General features: G+C 45.6%; 1 protein-coding gene across 4 annotated transcripts in view; it reads right to left on the minus strand.

The window, feature by feature from the left end:
• Nucleotides 1-9,039: 9,039 nt before the first annotated feature.
• LOC308551951 (neuroligin-4, X-linked) overlaps nucleotides 9,040-20,861 on the minus strand; it is a 132,544-nt gene continuing 120,722 nt past the window's right edge. For all 4 annotated transcript variants that reach the window (XM_081126866.1, XM_081126863.1, XM_081126865.1 and 1 more), the window contains 2 exons: nucleotides 18,743-19,532; nucleotides 9,040-12,838 (listed from right to left, as the gene is read on the minus strand). In XM_081126866.1, coding sequence (XP_080982992.1) covers nucleotides 11,989-12,838; nucleotides 18,743-19,532 — 1,640 coding nt within the window. In that variant the 3' untranslated portion in view covers nucleotides 9,040-11,988. The remainder of the gene's footprint in view (nucleotides 12,839-18,742; nucleotides 19,533-20,861) is intronic.

Here is a 20,861-nt window from a genome sequence, read left to right on the forward strand (position 1 = left end):
TCTTGATCGTTGACAATTTTCAGATACCCCTGTCTCAAAACACATTCCATGGGATTCCTGAGAACAATCTAAACCAAGTATAACAATAGAAACAACCATAATCACAAAATCCTACCTCGGGGATGACACTTTGATCTTGGACTTTCCAGTCTCCAGAGCCATGAAAACGAAATGTCTATTGTTTAATCCCTCCGGTCTTTGGAATTTTTGTTGTGGCAGAACAAACAGTCTATAACAGCAATTGAGACCCTCAACCCAATGACCTAAAAAACTCAGTTCTGCCCACAGCTTTATGGAGCTTGGAAATAGATCCTTCCCCAGGCAAGCCTTTGGCATAGATCTCAGTTATGGTTCCCACCTTGATGGCAGTCTCGTGAGGGACCCTGAGACAGGTCACCCAGTTCAGCCAGGCCTGGACTCCTAACACAGTGAAGTAAGTGCATTATCTTAAAAAGCCACACCTCCGTTGTAATTTGTGATGCAGCAATAGGTAACGACACAGGAGGGTGCAAGGGAGAAGGCAGAATCATGGATCATAGTTAGAAAGATGACACATGACAGATGTTTGGAAAAAAATTAATTCTACCAGGCAATCACCCAAGGGAGTAAATCAGAACTGGGACATGGGTTCCCAACATCAAAAACATGCCTTTTTACCTCGATGGCTATGGCTCAGCGGTTGAGCATCAATGTAGTATCTAGGAGATCACGGTTCGATTCCCAGTCAGGGCATATGCCCGGGTTGCGGGTTCGATCCCCAGTAGGGGGCGTGCAGGAGGCAGCCGATCCATGACTCTCATCATTAATGTTTCTCTCTCTCTCCCTTCCTCTCTCTCTAAAATAAAAAAATATATTTTTTCATAATATGTCTTTATTGATTTCAGAGAGAGAGGAAGGGGAAGGAGAGAGAGAGAGAAATATCAATGATGAGAGTCATTGATTGGCTGCCTCCTGCATGCCCCCTACTGGAGATTGAGCCAGCAATCCGGTCATGTGCCCTGGCCTGGAATCGAACCCTGACCTCGTGGATCATACATAGGTCATTGCTCAACCACTGAGCCATGCAGGCCGTGCAAAACATAGTTTTTTAAAAAGAGAAAGGTAGTTTGGCGTAAGTGCTACTGCTGCTGGGAAAGAACTACTCTAGCATACAAATCAATAATTCACAATCTTCATCTGATAAAATTATCGTTAATTAGGTCTTTCCAATTAACAAGAGACGTCTTGCATTCACGGAGCTGTGAATAAATTCTGCAACCGACTTATGCAAATAGTGACTTCGCTCCTTTAATCACAGGCACCCCCGTTCGATGGTAGCACTAAATAAAACATTAAGTATCTTCCCTGCTCCCTTTGATGTTCCGAGTCTTGTTCGTTACCTCGATAACAAGCTCAAAGCAACTAACTACATGAGAATCACATCCCTGAATTATGAAGCGCAGGCTTAACTCGGTTTGGCCCATTAAATAGCAAAGGAGACTCTGTTCTCATTTATATTTCAGTGGGCTCTATCTGCGGAGACCACGAATGTCACCACTGGCATTTATCACGACGATAAGAGGAGATGTTAAGGAGATGGGCGACAGCACTTTCTTTCAGCTGTTGCAAGACATAGAGGAAGGCAAGTCGGTCTTAAATTTCAGCACAAATTCATTAAGCTAGATTTTTTAAAAAATATGTTTTTATTGATTTCAGAGAGAGGAAGGGAGAGGGAGAGAGATAGAAACATCCATGAGGAGAGAGAGTCATGGATCCGCTGACTCCTGCGCGCCCCCTACTGGGGATCAAGCCCAGGTTTCACCAAGAATCGAACTGTGACCTCCAGGTTCATGGGTCTAGGGTCAACCTCTGAGTCACGCAGGGGACTGGGGCACTGGTTTTGGGGGCGGGGGGCTATGTTTTAGGAATAAACAATGATAAAAAAAAAAACAGTTCTAAAAGAGTTCCTAAGTGAAAGGACTCACCCATGGTTCTTTGAAAAGGAAAAAAAGCATATTATGACCTGGTGGGCGCTGCTCAGCGACTTATGAACCAGGAGGTCACTGGTTCCATTCCCGGTCAGGGCACATGCCTGGGTTTTGAGCTCAATCCCCAGTAGGGGGCGTGCAGGAGGCAGCCGATCAACGACTCTCTCTCATCATTGATGTTTCTCTCTCTCTCCGTCTCCCTTCCTCTCTCTGAACTCAATAAAAATGTATATTTTTTAAAAGGCACATTATGATGCATTATTTTCTTGTGAGGATGTCTTATTCTATAGTAAAATGACAGATTACACTATTGGTATCTCTCCAAGCCAAGGCTGCATGAAAACATGATGTATATTAATAACTCTGTTTTCACAGTATCTCCACAACCTGAAAGTCGCGCCAGCATCTTTGAAAGAAAAACACGTTTGACTTAAGGATGAATATCGTCGCCAGGATGAGGGAGGGATATGCAGCCCCATTTTACCAACACCTTTCAGATGTTCAGAGTTAATCACCATGACCATTGGCTTATCTTTATTTCCTCAGCTACACAAATCAGTCCTCTGCCCAAATAAACATTCAGGGTTTCCCTGCTGGGTGTGGCTCAGCGGTTGAGCATCGACCTAGGATCCAGGCGATGAGGGTTCGATTCCCGGTCAGGGCACATGCCCGGATTGCGGGCTGCAGCCAATCAATGACTCTCTCATCATTGATGTTTCTCTATCTCTCTCCCTCTCCCTTCCCCTCTCTGAAATCAATAAAGATATATTTTTTAAAACAACAAAAAACAAACAAACAAAAAAACATTCAGGGTAGACTCACTCAGCAATAAAAAAGACCAATAGCCCAACTTAAATTAAAAAAAAATCAACACAAGGTTTGAATAGACTTTTCTCCAAAGAAGATATATAAATGCCTAAGAACATCATAAAATGATATTTGACATCATTAGTCATCAGGGAAATGCAAATGACAACCACAATGAGATACTACTTCAAACCAAGGTGGTTATTTATTTTTTTTAAAGAGATGATAAGTGTTGATGAGGGTATAGAGAAATGGAAACCCTGATACAGTGCTCATAATAGGTAGGTAAGTAGGTAAATAGATGAGAGTGAAATGACAAAAGAAACTGTAGCAGGTGGATGGACAGATAGATAGATGGATAGATACAAACATATGGATGGATGAATAAATAGATATGGATGGATAGGTAAATAGATAGATAGATACCTATAGATGGATGGATAGGTACATAGATGATAGATAGATAGATACATAGATAGATATGGATGGATGGATGGATGGATGGATGGATGGATGGACAGGTAGGTAGGTATTTAGTGGTGTCAGATAAATCAATTTCATTATAAAATAGAATGTCAAATAAAGTTTCCAATGAAAAGTCTTGGATTTGCTATGTCAACACATCCCCATGTTATAGCCCCCGCCACCCTTCCCTCCCCTTATTCAACATTGTACTGTTGAATAAGGCTCAGTTGGTTGGCGTGTCATCCTGTACACAGAAAGGTTGTGGGCTCGAAGATTCCCAGTCACAACACATACCTAGGTTTCTCCCCTCATTCGGTTTTAGGATAATAATATAAGTAATGTCATAAAATAATAGAAATAATGATATAAAAATATTTGGGCTTCTCTATTTTTCTACTGTATGTGTATTACTATTATAATCAGAAAAAAATATCCTAATGGAGACAAAAATGCAAATATGATGGGTTCCATGAAGCAATGGGTGTTGCCCAGTAGGTGGCGCTATCCACTCTGTGTCAGTGGGGACACCCTACATTTGGGATTGAAAAGGGGAGGGATGACAGCCTTGTGGTATAGTCTGATATCAGGTGGCATGATTCCTCCAACTTTGTTCTTCTTTCTCAAGATGGCTGTGGCTATTTGGGGTCTTTTGTGGCTCCATATAAATTTTTGGAATATTTGTCCTAGTTCTGTGAAACAGGCCAATTGGTATCTTCAAAGGAATTGCATTGAATCTGTAGATTTCTTTGGGGAGTATAGACATTTTAATGATGTTAATTTGTTCTATTCATGAACATGGTATATGCTCCCACTTATTTGTATTGTTTTTAATTTCTTTCTTCAGTGTCTTATAATTTGCCAAGTATCCAGGTCTCTTACATCCTTGGTTAAGTTTATTTCCGAGGACTTTATTCGTTTTAATGCAATTATGAATGGGATTGTTTTCTTAGTTTCCCTTCCTTACAGTTCATTATCGGTGTATAAAAATGCAACTGATTTCTGGATATTTATTATGTCTCCTGTTATTTTACTAAATTCATTGATCAGTTCTAGTGTTTTTTTTGGTGGAATCTTTAAGGTTCTCTATACGCAGTTTCATGTCATCTGCAAATAATGGCAGTTTTCCCTCTTCCTTTCCGATGTGGGTGCCTTTTATTTTTTCTTGTCTGATTGCTGTGGCTGGCATTTCCAGTACAATGTTGAAAAAGGGGAGGGAAGGCTGGCGGGGCTATAACATGGGGATGTGTTGACATAGGAAATCCAAGACTTTCCATTAATCTTTCCAAAGCTCTACTGAAGCATTCGTCACCATCTCGCATATATACCCCCATGACAGTTGGATTTACTTTAAGGTCGAGGATTCTATGGTTTTGTATATTTCTTTCAGCTCAGCTATCACTTTTTAAAAAACAGATGCCACAACCCAACCTGGATTTTACCTTCCATCAGCAGGAAAGTACAACTTTTGACAAGAGTATATGAACATCTATTTTGTTAACATCTTTGGATTAACATGTTTCTTAAAAATCTCCAAAATATTACATTAGGAACCAGCAGCATCTCAAGCTGGAGGGCTGTGCACTGTTGTAAGACAAATTTGAGAATGATTATAGTTAGTTCTTGTGAACCCAGCTCTAGGAAAAGATGATTATTTCAAAATGATAGGAAGAGAAATATGCACAAATGTTGCATTCTCAACTATAGCCCTTTAAAGAAGTGAATTATATGATGTTGGACCCTCAGTTGGGACATATGGTCTTTAGGTATATGGAAGATTATGTCCAGTAAAAGCTCTAATGCCTAGTTTTTGTTGCATTTTTAAAAATCCTCAACCAAGGCTATGTTTTTAGAAAGAAAAGGGGAGAGGGGGAAGGAGATAGAAAGAGAAACGATAGGTTGCTTCCCATATGTGCTCTTTTAAATGTTGAAAATGAACTGTATGTTAATAAACACTGATTTTATAATCATTCAAAGTGTGTATACATTTTGGGGGGACACCCTGTATCTAGCCATCTTAGATAACAAATTGTGTATAATTTTAATATACAATATATTATAATATATACTATAATAATATATAACATATAGCCAGTGTAATATATATGATAATATATATTATATATGTATATTATAATATATGCTATATTATATATTATAGCCAGAATAATATACAATGTATTTGTATATCTAATATAAATTATGGTCAGTATAACATAGTGTTATATATAATATGTATATATAATATATTATAGCCAGAATAACATAATACAATTAAGGAAAAATTCCCAATAACTTTTCATTGGATAAACATCTTGCAAAATTGCCAAAAACATGGATTTCTCCATGTCACTGCTCCTGCTTATGCTCCCAGCATTATTAGTATTTACACATCCTAATATATACAGTATCTGTGTGTGTTTGTCAAGGGGATGACATTTTAGTGGTTTCTCTTTGCTGTTCACATCTCCCGCTTGCTTGAAGATCAGACACACCGTGTCTGAGACACCCCCCCCCCCCCGCACCCACTAACTGCACCTAAATATCATTCAGTATTTATTTTAAACTCTCCCCTCCTTGTGTCTTTGCACAGCCTCTCAGCGGCATCCTTCCTCCTTAGGCACGCAAACAAGACACACTCGTCTATTTCTTGTGTATCCCCACAGGACCTTGTGTGCTTGCTATGCAGATGCCCAATAAATAGAGAAAATAAAAATTGAAATGTCCCCGGGTTGTTGAGCTCAGTTCCTAGAAATCAGCAGGATAGAGTGACGCCACCACCTTCCTTCAACTATTGCCTGTGAACCAGCTTGCAAAAGGACCCCGTGAGATTTATAGGGATTTATAATACATCCTCAAACCTGCAGTTTGCTGAGATGAGCACAGGTAACCAATGTCACCTGATAAATTTAATAAAAAGTGAATAAAAAATTAAAAAAGGAACCTACATAACCATATTAACCAATGTCGCCCCAATAAACACTGTCCCTTGTTGGCAGATGAACCTGTAGAAGTTACATGGCTTGTAGAAGGTCCCATGACTTGCATTTGGCTGGTGGAGTAGAACCAACCGGGCAGACTGATTCTGGTCCCTGGGGTCGGGGTGCTTCATGCTATTTAGATGCATGACATCAGGTTAACAGGACTAGCTTCCCTTACACAAGGCTAGAAGTCTTCCCCTTGGGACGATGAATGCAGATTTATTCCCGTTGGTGTTAAAAGAAGATTGCTCTTATTTTACTTATGGAGTCACCCGTTGTGATCATATACAGAGAGTAAAAATAGCTGCCTTTGTTTGCAATTCTGCCAGAAAGTGCCTTGTCATTCACTTTTCTGAACACACACCTTAAGAAAGACCAAAGACTTGGGCACCTTGAATAATGTTGTAATGAACACAGGGGTGCATATATCTAGGTGAATACATGTTTTTGAGTTTATTGGGTATATACCCAGGAGAGGGATGGCTGGGTCGTATGGTAGCTCTATTCTTAATTTTTGGAGGAATCGCCAGACTGCTTTCCATAGTGGTTGTACCAGTTTACATTCCCTCCAGCAGGGAACGGGGCTCCTTTTTCTCCACAACCTCCCCAACACTTGTGGTTGCTTGTCTTGTTGATCATGGTCATTCTAACAGGTGTGAGGTGGTAGCTACCAAAGTGTCCTGCAATAGAGGACTGGATAGAGAAGACATGGGACATAGGCACGATGGAATACTACTCAGCCATGAAAACAGCATGGATGGACCTTGAGAATATTATACGGACAGAAATAAGTCAAACACAAAAAGCTAAGAACCATATGATGTCACTCGTCTGTGGGATATAAAACTGAAACTTGTGGACACAAACAGCAGTGTGGAGGTTGCCAGACGGAAGAGGGTGGGTGGGGTGAAGGGGGTCTTAATATATGGTGATGGGAGAAGATATGACTTTGGGTGGCGGGCACGCAGAGCGAGATACAGATCCTGTAACGTAGAAACCCACACCTGAAACCTGTATGTTCCTATTAACCAACGTCGCCCCAATAAATTTAATTAGAAAAAAGAAAAGAAAGATCAGTGAGACTATTGTTTGTATCACCATCCATAACCACCAATAAACACAGCATTTTTGCCCCTTATTTTAGGCTGGGGGGGGGTAGTTTCTGCCAATAAGTCAATCCTCAAAAGAACGTCACTCTAAGTCAGACAGAAGGAGTTAAGAAGGAATTTTTGAAACAGCCGCGTGGGATCGGCGACTGCAGCCAGACCATAAAATAAAGTTTCCTGTCATTGCATACGTCTTGGGAAATAGGGTTTCTCCTGCAGTCCACGTGCGGACAAATCGGTGTATCGACACCCATGGGGTCACGGGGGCAGCCACACAGTATCCGAAGCATGAGCGGAGGCCACACCGGTTAGGCAGCCAGCACACGAACAAATCCCCAGCTAGGAACAGACGTCTCTCTGCTTTCATTCCCATCAATCAAACGTCACCTCTTCCCCAGGCTGGTTTTATAACACATTCGGTAACCATTCTGCAGCAGCCTGGTTTCTTTCCCTGTGTCATAAATTATTTACAATGTTTCCTTGCGTAACACTCTCTCTCTCTCTCCTCCCCAACCTTCATATACAAAGTTTCAGGTCAGGCGTGGGCACAGCAAGCGTTTCAAAATGTTATTTCAGCAAGAGTGAGATTTCAATCTCGAATGACACAAGATGAACCTGAAATTGTAAGTGTCACCGTACGTGAAACGGATACATTGTTTCAAAAAATAAAAATAAACAGATGTGCTACAAAATCTATAGGCACCCTGAATCCAATCAGTCTGTATTTCTGTGTATGTGTGTGAAAGCTATAATTTTCCTCAAAGCACAGAGAGATGATGGTTATTTCCCCTTTCTTTTATATTTTGCAAAATTTCTCCAGGAGTCATCTATTTCTGTACTAACCAGGAATATTAGAGAATAGCGGATGAGCCCTCAAGAGCAAAACTATCTAGTTTCAAACCCTATCTCATTTCCCGACTGTGCCAACGTCGGGTGCTACCACAAGGGTTCGAAATGCACCCGTCCGCTTAGACACGGATTTTATAAAAGAAATCTATTGAGCCCTGGCCGGTGTGACCCAGTAGTCAGAGCGTCAGCCTGCGCAATGAAGCGTCACGGGTTCGATTTACGGTCAGGGGCATGTACCTGGGTTGCAGGTTCCATCTCCGGCTCCCATCGGGATGCATGCGGGAGGCAACCGATGTCTCACATCTGCATTTCTCTCTCTCTGTCTCTCTCTAAATCAATGGAAAAAATATCATTTTTCCAATTATAATGCAATAAGGATTATAAATAAATAAATACAGGTGCCTGAGCCTTCGGGGGACTGTGGGTGTTAAAAAAAAAATAAGGCTCGGCCGGACGCACAGCGAGAACTGGACACATTTGCTCTCATTCTTCCGACAGCAATTTCCCGACTCTCGAATTTTATTCCATAGAATATCTTGCTGTCGTTTGAAGATTTACTCTAATGAAGCTTCAAAGCATTATGATGTGAAACACAACTGGAACCCGAGAGATATTACGGACGGCAGGCCTACAAGGAATATACTCAGCCGTCCGTCTTGAGGAAACATCTCGCCACGTTTCCCATCCAGAGCTTTCCCCTCCAACGTCGGACCCGTGCGACTCCCCAACAGCGGCACCGATCCCCCAGTGGTCCGGACCCCGAGACACCCACCCGTGACCAATCGACGTTCCCCTTTGTCACACGTGCCCAGGCATGTCGCCGGATCTCCCAACGACGCGTAATTATTTGCACAAAGCGTTAGAAAATACTGTGATATTTTATTATTAAAAATGCCGCTGAAAAGTTTATACATATGTGTCCAGCCATATATATCTTCTATCATTACTTAAGGCAAAATAAAAAAAAAACAGAACCGCGAAATCATAACCCAAGAAACCAGTAAACCCTGCGTGCCTGTGAAAGTCGACAATAAAAGCCTAGGAAAGTATTTTTTTTTTAATCGTATTTTTTTTTTCCTCACTTTTTTTTGGTGTTTTTTTTTTTTTTAAATAGGTAACAAGTATATTTTATTCTCATAGAACTCTATGAAGATCCTATAACCTCTTTCCATGTAGAAATAAGATATTTACGGCGTATTAAATTGCTTTTGATAGTCACCCTCTGTAAAAGCTAAAGGAGTTATTCACGTAACAAGAACTCTTTTTGTTTTGCTTTGTGGGTTTTTTTTTTTGTTTTTTGTTGGGTTTTTTGTTTTTTTTTTTTTTTTTCCCCTTTATCCAAACGTCACAAGCCTGACACGTTAACGGTGCATATTGCTAGCTGAAGACAATTGGAAATACTAAACAGATACGGAAATTCATATCACAGACGTACCGGACCGACATGGATACCAAGCATCTCTTCCTTTTGGGGGGGCGGGGGTGGATGGGGGCGCCTGTTTGCGGGAATATAACAGAGTGGGCAGGCGCTGGGAACGAAAATCTCCTCCGGGCCGCCTTGCGCTGCGGGAAAGGCGCCTGGCGTCACCATCCTCCGCTTTGGGACCATAATGTCCCACCCCAGGGACACACACAGAGCCGCTCCCCAACTTAAACCAATTTGGGTCCCTTTCAAGCATTTCTAAAAACGGGTCTTTCCCCAGAGGGCTTTGCCCAAACACCCTGATTCCAACGACTGCGGTTTTCGTTTGGGGGGGGCCCTGTGTGCAAAGAAACCGGGGCACCGTCTGCGCGGAAAGGCCACCTGGACAGCGACCGTTCAGGCCCCGTTTCTCGGGTTAGACGGCCGAGCCCTCGCCGGGACGCTCCCTGCTCATATCTTTGGCTGCTGTTTCCCGGCGGGGCGATGATTTCGGGAAGATAAAGACACGACCGTTGTCTCCAAGCTTCCCCTTGCGCTCTCCGATGCCCGAAATGATGTTATTGACGACAGATTGACGCCGAGAGGGCGACTAAGCGTCCAAGGGACTCTTGTGCCCGGGCTGCCAATTCTTAAAGGGGTGAATCGTGTCTGCACGTGCTCCAGGCCCTGGCTCCCTGCGAACCCCGCGTCCCCTCCTGGCTCCCTCTTCCCTGTCTGCCCCAGTCATCCATCGGGCCCGGACGCGCCAACCCACAGAAAGGGATATTTCCAGACAAGCGCAGACAGAGTAGGACAAACTTTGTTTGATGGATAAAAAGGGGCCGACGGCTTGAACACCAAGGGAAGCGCCCGTGGCCTCCTGCCATCTGCGTGGCCAAGTGGAGCGGCCAGGGTGCCCGCCAGCCCGCCCCGCAGCTGCTGGGCAAACACAGAGCTGTATTGACGCGGGGGGCACGGCCCCACCGAAGGCCAGCTTTCTTTCATTTATTTTTTATTTTTTTGGCAGGGCCCCGGGGTGAGAAGCAACGCTTCCCAAACACAGCCACGGAAGCAGAACCACGGAGCAGAAATTCTATTTTTGTGTGTTTTTTTGTTGTTGTTAGTTTCGGAGGGGTGGGCACCAGGCGACGCCCCGTGGGTGCGGGTGTCTAGTTGCACCAGCTTTCCGCCGGCTCCACGTGGCGGGGGATCCGTGTCTGCGCTGCGACTTCAGGAAGGCCTCACACGCACACACACACGCGGGCACACGGAAAAAAATAAAATAAAATAATAAAGGTTTCCTAAAACAACAGTCTCCTAAGGGTGCTGTGACATGCACTTGTACAACCTGCGAAGGGGAGGGTGCGGCTCGCCCAGCCGGGGCCTGCCACGCGGGCCGGGCCCAGCGACGCGTGAAAACAAAGCCCTGTGGCGTCGTCATCACAAGGAACGAGAGGAGCGCCTCCTACGTCCTGGAGGAAAACAGAGGTGATAGGACTAAATGTATATATAGATATATTTATATTTACATACATACAGACCACAATGGAGAAAGGACAATCTTGCTAAAAGCTCTTTCAGACTAAAAACACCAAGAAAAGCTTTTCTGTGTCTGCGTGGTCCCGCTTCGCCGCGTTTTCTGTCCCGTGGGCGCGCGTGGGCGTGCATGTGTGTGTGTGTGTGTGTGCGTGTTTAAACTCACGGCTATGTACAAGTTCTTTTTTTTTATTTTTACAAAGTTTCTTCCATATAGTTCCGGCCGGCCAAACATCTCTTTGCACAGAACTATACGTCGGTTACTGCATAGTCAGTTCTTTTATGGGGATAATAAAATTCTACGTTTCTTCTCTCGCCGGATCGACCGCTCCGTGCGCTGGGTCAACGCACATAGACTCTCTCTCTTCACTTACGTAGAGCCACCTGGCATATGGCACATAAAGAACTTTTATTATTATTATTATTATTATTATTATTTTGAAATTGTAATTTTAAAAAACGAAAAAGAAAGAGAAAACCCAAAAAAAAAAACCACAAAACCACATGACGTGTCCCCGGCTAAGGTCCAGAGGTCTCGGCTCGTGGACGGTGCGTGGGGAACACACCCAGGTCCTGGACACGGCGGTGTCCCACGAAACGTCCGCGGGAGGCGTGGAGCGCTGGGGAGCAGCGCTGGGATGGCCAAGTCGGTGTTGGGTCAGGAGTTGGTCTTGTCGTACCGGGCAATGCCAACGGGTCGGGCGGGCCCGCCGGGGACGCGGGGACGACCGACGGCCCTGGCGTGTGTGCGTGTGTGTGTGAGAAAGAGAGTTTCTGTCCTAAGTGGGTGGGATGGAAAACATTCCTTGGGTGGAGACGTCACGGCGGGGCCACTGGCTCTCCGGGGCGTCGGCGGGAAGGGGGAGGACACGGCGAAGCTATACTCGCGTGGTGGAATGCCCGTGGGGTAAATTTGTACTGTTTTGCCCTCCGCTGAAGGTGTTGAACGTGTGCAGGGGCTGCATGCCCGTCAGTGTGTTTGGGATCATGGTGATGGTATTTGGTGTCATAAGTGGGATGTCGTCGGGCGACCGCCGCAGGGTCAGCGTGTAGTCCGGCGGGCAGGTGAGCCTCAGCGTGTCGTGAGCCTGGAGCGACTCGCACTCGTGTTCGTGCTCCAGCTGCTTCATCTGCAGGGACATGATCTCCTCGTTCTGGATGTGAGCGATGTCGTTGGTGGTGTTCCTCTGGGGGCTGGGGCGCCGGTGGGTCTCGTGGCGTCGCTTGTCCTTCTTGTAGTACAGGGCGGCGAAGGCCAGGATGTTCAGGAACAGCAGGGAGGCCCCCACGGCGATGGTGACGCTCAGTTCGGTGGAATAATCCCTTTTGGTTTCGATGAGGACGGTCGTGTCCTCGGGCCCTGTCTTGTGAGGGTCCTTGGAGTGTTTGGGGTTATTGGCCGGCGTGATGGCCGGGCGTTTGGTGGTCGGCCAGATCTTGGCAGGAGAGCGCCGGGTCCCGTAGGGGAAGGAGGTCATGTCGGGAGGAGGGACCTTGGTGGTGGTGGAGACGTACTGGAATATCTCATTCAGGTTGTGCAGGTGGGGGACGAGTTCCAGCCAGAAGGCCACCTTGGTGGCTCGGTAGTGATCCCTCACCCTGGGCTTCAGGCCGATGTGCAGATACAGCTGGTCTTTGGGGTTGTACTTGGACCAGGCCACCTCCTCGAAGCGATTGGGTTTCGTGTGGATGAACTTGGTGTCCTGAGGAACGGGCTGGTTAGGGTCGCTGGGGAAAGCAGGAGGGAGAAACAGAGAAAGGAAGGCGTCACATTCTTTCACAAGTAAGCCTTAATCAAAGAAGAAATGACGTGTTTATCGACCCGCACAAAATACTGAAGGAGCCACGGATTTATCCCGCTTTGTGCTAAGGACGGCTACGGCTTTGTCTTTTCCTTAAAATCCCCATACTTGTATTTTTTTCGTGTTTTTATTTGTTTATTTTGTTCTTTAGATTCCTCATATAAGTGAAATCACACGGTATTTGTCTTTCTCTGTCCGGCTTATTTCACTTAGCACAATATCCTCTACGTATTGTGCTAAATGAAATATCCATGCTGTCAAAAATGATAAGATTTAATTTTTTGTATGGCCATGTAATATTCCATTACCTATATATATCTATGTATCTAAATATTTATCTATATGTCTATATACCACTTGTGCATATAAGTGAAATTCACACATGACTTTTCTTTGTCTGACTTAACTTCACTCAACACAATACTCTCTAATCCATCCAGGTTGCCGCAAAGGGTAAGATTTCTTTTCTTTTTCATGGCCGAGTAATACTCCACGGCGTATATATGTACCCCATCTTCTGTCACCAAGTGCATTTTAAAAATCGTTTACGATGGCAGCACTGTGGTGTTCTCATAACACGTCCACTGTCTTTAAAACGCAACAAACTGTCTTCAACAACAATCAAGACAGACAGCTCTTGGTGGTTCTTTTACGAAGCTACCCCCACCCACGGTCGGCTCCAGGCCAGAAAGCAGGGGGACCAGCAAGTCCGACTTGAAGACGCCAGGTCTACACACGTTACCAGGCATCGTGAAAGATGCAAACAGGATAGTTCACCAGCAGATACACCATCTGGTAAAGGAAGGACTGTAGCCCCCAATCTGAGGCTGTCGAAGTCATTTCCAAAACCTCCCGCTTTTCACACCGGTGGGGGTTAAATATTAACAGCCACATTCCGGGCGTATAGTAAACGTTCGATAAACGTTATCCCTCTGTGACCATAGGTAAATTAGAATACCTAATATAGATATTAGGTATTCTAATATGTATTTAGAATAGGTACATATATAATTTAGGACACTGAAAAACTTCCCTAGGCAGACAGGACTACAAAGTAATATACGTCCAAGGAATACAGGGGACCAGGAAACCCTGTGTGCAGAGCAGGTGATGCCACAATCTTATTTCTTTCTTTCTTTTCTGGTTAATGCTCACCTGAGGATATTTTTTCCATTGCTTTCCAGAGAAAGTAAAAGGGAAAGAAGGAGGGGGGCAGAGAGAGAGAGAGAGAGACAGAGGGAGAGACGTGGACGTGACACGTGGACCGGTTGCCGACCACACCTGGGGATCGAACCTGCAACCGAGGAACGTGCCCTTGACCGGGAATCAGACCTGAGACCCTTTGGTGCGCAGGCCGACGCTCTAACCACTGAGCCCGTCGCCCAGGGCTGCAACCTTATTTAAAATAAATACCTAACCAGCAACCCCCTCTGAAGCCCTTGTCGCCCGCTGACAAACGCCGACGTCACTACCCGGTGCCCGTCGGCTCAATGCCCCGTTTCCCGGGCGAACCAGCTGCGGGCGACACCTTACTCCCCACTTACTTACGTTGGAAGCGGTGTTTTGCTTTGCCCACTAAAGGAAGTTCTGAGTGGCTCCCTCGAAAGCTGATGTGAGTCACGCCAGCAACCTTTACAAATTAATTTCAAAAAAAAAAAAAAAGCCACTGCACGCGCATCCCTAGGAATTCCTTCAGGTCTGCGCCTCGTGGGCTGCGGAAACCAAATTAGCCCCCGTTTGGATAAAGCCCAGATTCTCCTATAGGCCCCCGTCATCTCTATAGTGTCACCTCCGTGGGATTTGTACCTGAACTTTGGGACGACAGGTCAGCCGGGAGCTATTTCTCCAAGCTCAGACCTTTGTTCTTTCCTGGCCACGCCAGCGACTTTATCACTTTTTTTTTTTTTTTTTAAAAAGCCGGACGTCTCCTAAGCACCTATCACTCATGTCCCCGTGAATACATACGGGCCGCGATTCATCCCAGGTCAGTTTATTATCTCCGCACCTTTCATGTTCCCCCAGAACGAGGGCGGAAACCACAGCTGCCGGGCTGAGTGATTTTAGGAACCGCGGTTACAGCTCAAAGGCATCCGACAACAGATCCGCCTGGAGTTTTCAATCCTGGCTCTGTGTTTGTTCCTTAGGTCTCGGGGAAGGTATCGCCTTCCTGCCAGCTTATCACTAATTAATTCCCTTTATCTTTTTTTCTTTCATTTTTAAACAAAGAGAACGCCTGGGCCGCGGGAGCCCCTGGCTGGCAGGAGAGCTGACGGGAATTTTAATGGCTTTGTTTGGCTTCCACGATTTTCTTCGAATGGTTTAGTGACACAGGTGATGAGTGGCACTGGCTTTGCATTTAAGAAAAGAATAAAAAAGTTTTTATTTCCAAAATATATAAAGGCGGGAAAAAATACATTCTTCGTAAAAGTAAGTGATGAAAAGATCTTATGCAAAGAATGACATGTTTGGCGCTGGCCAGGGAGGGGGCTCGGTTGGAGTGTTATCCAGACACCAAAAGGTTACGGGTTCAATTCCCGGTGAGGGCGTGTACAGGAGGCAACTGGCCTCTCTCTCTCTGTATCTCTCAAATCAATAAAAACACATCCTCAGGTAAGGATTTTAAAAAAAAAGGGAATGGCATGTTTGGAAGATGGTGTCTTGATTGGGCGTAGATACCAAGGTTTGGCTGGGAGACACCCATATGAATCTTTTTGGTTCATGCGAATGCAAATCGTTGCAACGGCAGACACCATACATCTGATTTCCCTGACATAACTGGACCTGGACTCGTCTTTAAAAGGGGCTGTGAGTTCAGCTGTTACCCCTCAAATGAAGACACGCTGAGGTCTAAACCCCCAGCACCTCAGAATGTGACCTCACTGGAAACAGGGTCCCTGCAGAGGGAATGAGTCGAGATAAGATGAGGTCAACTGGAGTAGAAGGAACTTCTCATGCAATGTGCCTGGCACTATAATGAGAAGATGGCCATCTAGCCCGGCCGGTGCGGCTCAGCCGTTGAGCATCGACCTAGGATCCAGGAGACTGCAGTTCGATTCCTGGTCAGGGACATGCCCGGGTTGCAGGTTCGATCCCCAGTAGGGGGCGTGCAGGAGGCAGGTGATCAATGACTCTCTCATCATTGATGTTTCCCCCTTTCTCTCCCCCTCTCCCTTTCTCTCTCTGAAATCAATAAAAACATATTTAAACACATTTTAAAAAGCCAATGGCCATCTAAACACAGAAATGATGCCCCGGGAGACCAACCACATGATCACAGAGGCAGAAATTGGAGGGGTGCACCTGCAAATCCTTACTGCCAAAGACTGCCAGCAAAGCGTCAGAAGGTCAGAAAAAGCAAGGAGACATCCCCCCAACACACAGGCTTTGGAGGGAACATAGCCCTGGAGACCCGGGCACTGTGGACTTCTCGCATCCACAACTGCGAAACAATGTATTCCTATTGTTTCAAACCCCACCTTTTTGGATACTTTGTTTCAACCGCCCTAGGAATCTAATAAGCCTGTGTTACATGCACATATGTATTTTGTTCATTAGATTCCACGTGTAAGTGAGATCCTGAGATACTTGTCTTTCTCTGTCTGGCTTATTTCACTCAGCATCATACTCTCCAGGTCCCTCCACGAATGGCTGGGGAGGGGGCAGGTGGAAATGGGGGGGAAACGGGGGGACATCTGTAATACTTTCAACAATAAAGATAAATTAAACATGTATTGATGTGACTTCCATGCTATCTTTGTGGAAGAGAGAACTTCTTGGTGATAGAGAAGCATTTCTCTCAAACGTCTGTACCTTCTCCCTCCCCCGCTGCCTCCTAGGGCAGCTTTTCTTAGGTCACATCTGTCAAATCTGACAGCTCAACACGGGGACCCGTGCAACACTCTTTCAACTCAGTAAACACGCTGAAGTCCAGTTGCGATGGCAAATCATCCTGAAACCCGTTCCCACCAAAGAGTATTTGGAATCACTGCAAAAAAACGGTGGCTTCTAAAGGCCTGAGCATCCAGACCCTCAGCATCCCCTGAACCCCACTCTCTCTAGAGCAGCATGGGGCTCAGGGTCTGCGTCGTGGGGGCCTGACTCGGCCACCCCGCACGCCGCGGGAACACTCGCCGTCCCCCGGGGCCCTGAGCATCTTCATTTCCAATTCCGCGCAAGAGGCTCAAGGTTAATGACAGAAGCACATGCAGGTAGCACAGGACGGCACTTCATTAATTTCCACAATTAGGTGCCGAGACAAGAGGAAATGAAAAGATGCCAGGATATTACGGTGCAGCCGCCTAAGATGTCGGGCAGTCTTTTCTCTCTTTGTTCGCTGAGAATTTGCTCAGTAGAATACGGGCGGAGGTTGTTGTTTGTGTAGCTCTTGTGTGTTTTTATACATTCAGACGATGACCTTTCCTTTAAGATATATTTGTATAGATATAGATAAATATATCTCTATATGCACATATATAAATTGTATATTTACTTCTAAAATAAATATGTATAAACTTTTATATATTTATATAAAACAAGTACAATAGGGAAATTATGTATATAATTGGGTGCATGTGTGTATGTATATATATAGACAGGCAGACCTTAGAGACATTTCCGTTAGGTTCCACACCCCTGCCGTAAAGGAAATATTGCAATAAAATGAGTCACCTGCATTTTTTCCTTTCTCGGTGTATATAAAAGTTATATTTACACACTATTGTAGTCCAGCAATTTCCAACCTTTTCATCTCATGGCTCATGTAACCTAATTACTAAAATTCTACAGCAACCCCCAAAATATATTTTTTTGCAGATCTGACCAAAAAATAGGAATAATTTTGATTCATTCACACCGAGTGGCTATCGTGTTGGCTATTGCCATTTTCTTGTTGGACAACCTAAGGCAAAGAGGTCCATGCCCCTGACTCAATAGTCACGTATCCCGTGTTTTAAAAATCCTTGGGGCACAGCGGTCAAAAATCGCTGCTGTAATCTACTGAGCGTGTAATAGCCTAACGCCTAAAAAAATAATGCACATACATTAATGAAAAATACGTTCTTGCAAAAAGAAATGCTGACCTTTCGTAAGTCATGATCTGTTTGCTGGTGGAGGCTCTTACCTTCAATTTGTAAAAAAAACACACACAAAAATGGAATATCTACAAAGCACCATTCAGGCAGCTACAATAAAACAATGTATCTCTCTGTGTGTATATATAGAAACAAACACACACACATAGTATCTCTCTATAGTTACCGTGAAATCTATTTCATTTCTGTGGCTACACAGTAACCACAATTTACCGCGTGGCTCGTGCATCTTGATAGTCCTGTTATTTACCAAATGAGACAAGGTTTCATTTATATCTGAAACTATGACCCACTTTACCCAGAACTGCCAAATATGTCTATATCCTGCACTAGCAGCGAGGAAACAAAATTTTCAATGTGCAGCGAGCGCTGTAACGAAAATCTGGCTTCACAGAAAAATAATTTAGGGGTAAAGAAAAAACATGTGTCGCCCAGTGTGGCTCTGTGGTTGAGCATCGACCTAGGATCCAGGAGACTGAGGGTCAGGGCACAGGCCCAGGTTGGGGGTTCGATCCCCAGTCGGGGGCGTGCAGGAGGCAGCTGATCCATGACTCTCTCATCATAGATGTTTCTATCTCTCTCTCCCTGAAATTAATGAAAATATGTTTAAAAAAGAAAATAAAAATCATAGTGGGCCCCATCAAGATTGTCGGGGAACTGACGACTGTGTGAGGTTTATCTGGTCAGGGAAAGAACCAGACATCTGGGAGGAGGGTGGTAATAAGATGCGCAGAACATACCCGGTTTTGGCGAAATTCGTCCAGTACGTCATGACCACCGCGCTGAGCATGACATCGTTCTTGGAGAAGTTACAGCTGAAGAGCTCGGTCGGGCCAATCATGGGGATGCCGAAGACGTAGGGGACCTCGTCGCCGTGGGCTGAGTCTGCCCAGCTGGGCTTCATTTCGCTCTGGCAGTGGTGGTAGAAGGCGTAGAAGTAGGTGGGAGACCCGTACTGGGCGTGCAGGTCCGCCGTGGCCACGGCGGGGGCCACCCACTGGTGGTCGGTGAAGAGCGCTACCAGGGTCTTCCGTCGGGTTTCTGGGTTCTCCTTGTCCGCCCAGTCTGTGTACATGAATTTGATGGTCTCCCTCAAGGTGTCCTTCCCTTCCGGGTAGCCGTAGAGGTTGTCCACAAAGTTGGACACGGAGAAGTCGAAGTCGTTGGGGGTCACGCCGTCCTCGTTGTCCACGATGCCGTCCACGAACTTCAAGCCCTCCCCCTGGTTGACGCCCAGCATGATGTCGTAATTGAGGAACTCGCCCTGCTCCATGAGGATCTGGGGGTCGTCGGGGATGACATCGCCGTCGATGACGGGCCCGAAGGAGATGTGGTAGGTGGCGGGGGTGATGGTCTGCTGGATGAGCTCCTTGTGGTTCTTGTTCCGAAGGCACTCGACCATGTCCGTGGTGTCCAGCATGTTGCAGCCGACTTTATCCGCCAGTATCCGAGTGTACTTGGCAGGTTGGTAGTTGACGGCCCAGCTGGACAGGGCGGTCCCGCTCTGGATGATAGCTTTCTGGAACAAGCCTGCAGGTGCAAGATTGGGGACATGCAAATGAAAACCCCCCGAAGACAGAAAGGCAGCTTTTGACTCGGCAAAGAAGGCTCGGATTGTCTCCCCGGGGCCTGCGGGTTCCTGGGGACAATGGCATTCAGCTCATTCGGAACATCTTTCACGCAGTTCCACCGTGTTCTGCCCGCGTTCCCCTCCTCCCTCTGGACACGGGTTCTATGGGATATTCTCACACCCCCTCTCCTCCTCCCCCACACATGCACATCCCCCCATATTGTTTTAAGAAAAGGAAACTACAGCCCGGCCGGCGTGGCTCAGTGGTCGAGCGTCGACCTAGGATCCAGGAGATCGAGGTTCGATTCCCCATCCGGGCACATGCCCGGGTTGGGGGCTCGATTCCCAGCAGGGGGCGAGCAGGAGGCAGCCGCTCAATGATGTTTCTCTCTCATTGTGGATGTTCCTCTCTCTCTCTCTCCCCCTTCCTCTCTCTGAAATGGATAAATATATATTTTAAAAGGAAACAACATTTGCAATTTTGCTGCAGTGGTAAAAATACGGATTCTGTTTCTCCTTCCACGGTCTGGTGTGGTGTTTGCGCGTCCATCCCAGATGCTATACACCGGGGCTGGGGCGATTCCAGCCCACGGGCCGTATACAGCCCACAAAACCCTTTGGTCTGGGCCCTGCCAAGGCCTCGCCAACCAGAAGCAGCTCCAACCATCCCATTGGGGGTGAGTTCACTGTTGGACTAAACCGAGCAGGCTGATTTTTAAGGTGATCATTCTGTATGGTGTTATAAATACCTAAATTTCAGAGATGGACTTCTATTCCCCTTCTCAACCTGCTCAAGATATCACGTTAAAATTTTATAATCGGCCCTGGCCGGTGCGGCTCAGGTGCTTGGGCATCAGCCCATGTACAGGGAGGTTGCCGGTTCGATTCCCAGTCACGGCGCCACACTTTGCATTTCATCTGATTGAACACAAACAGAGCTCAGAAAGCAATTTACAATTAAAATAAATGAATTAGCTGCTCTGAAGGAAATCCTCACTGGAGCAGCCACTGAAATGCATCTTTCAAAAAAAAAAAAATTATCAACGGTTTGGTGAGATACTTGAAAAATATGGGCAATTGGAAGAGTTAAGATTTGAGCAGAAAAATTGTGTGTTGGTTGAAAATATCCCATCCGGTCTATGTCGTGCATGGATATCCAGCAGGAAAAAAAAAAAAAAAGAAAGAAAGAAACTTTATTTTTAACTCTTACAGGACACAAAGGCACAGGAAAGATTCAGCAACTTGTCCGCGATGGTACAAGAAGCTGGAAGGAAATGGGGTCCGGGACA

The sequence above is a fragment of the Miniopterus schreibersii genome (genome assembly GCF_964146895.1).
Source record: "Miniopterus schreibersii genome assembly, chromosome: Y".
Classification (NCBI taxonomy): domain Eukaryota; kingdom Metazoa; phylum Chordata; class Mammalia; order Chiroptera; family Miniopteridae; genus Miniopterus; species Miniopterus schreibersii.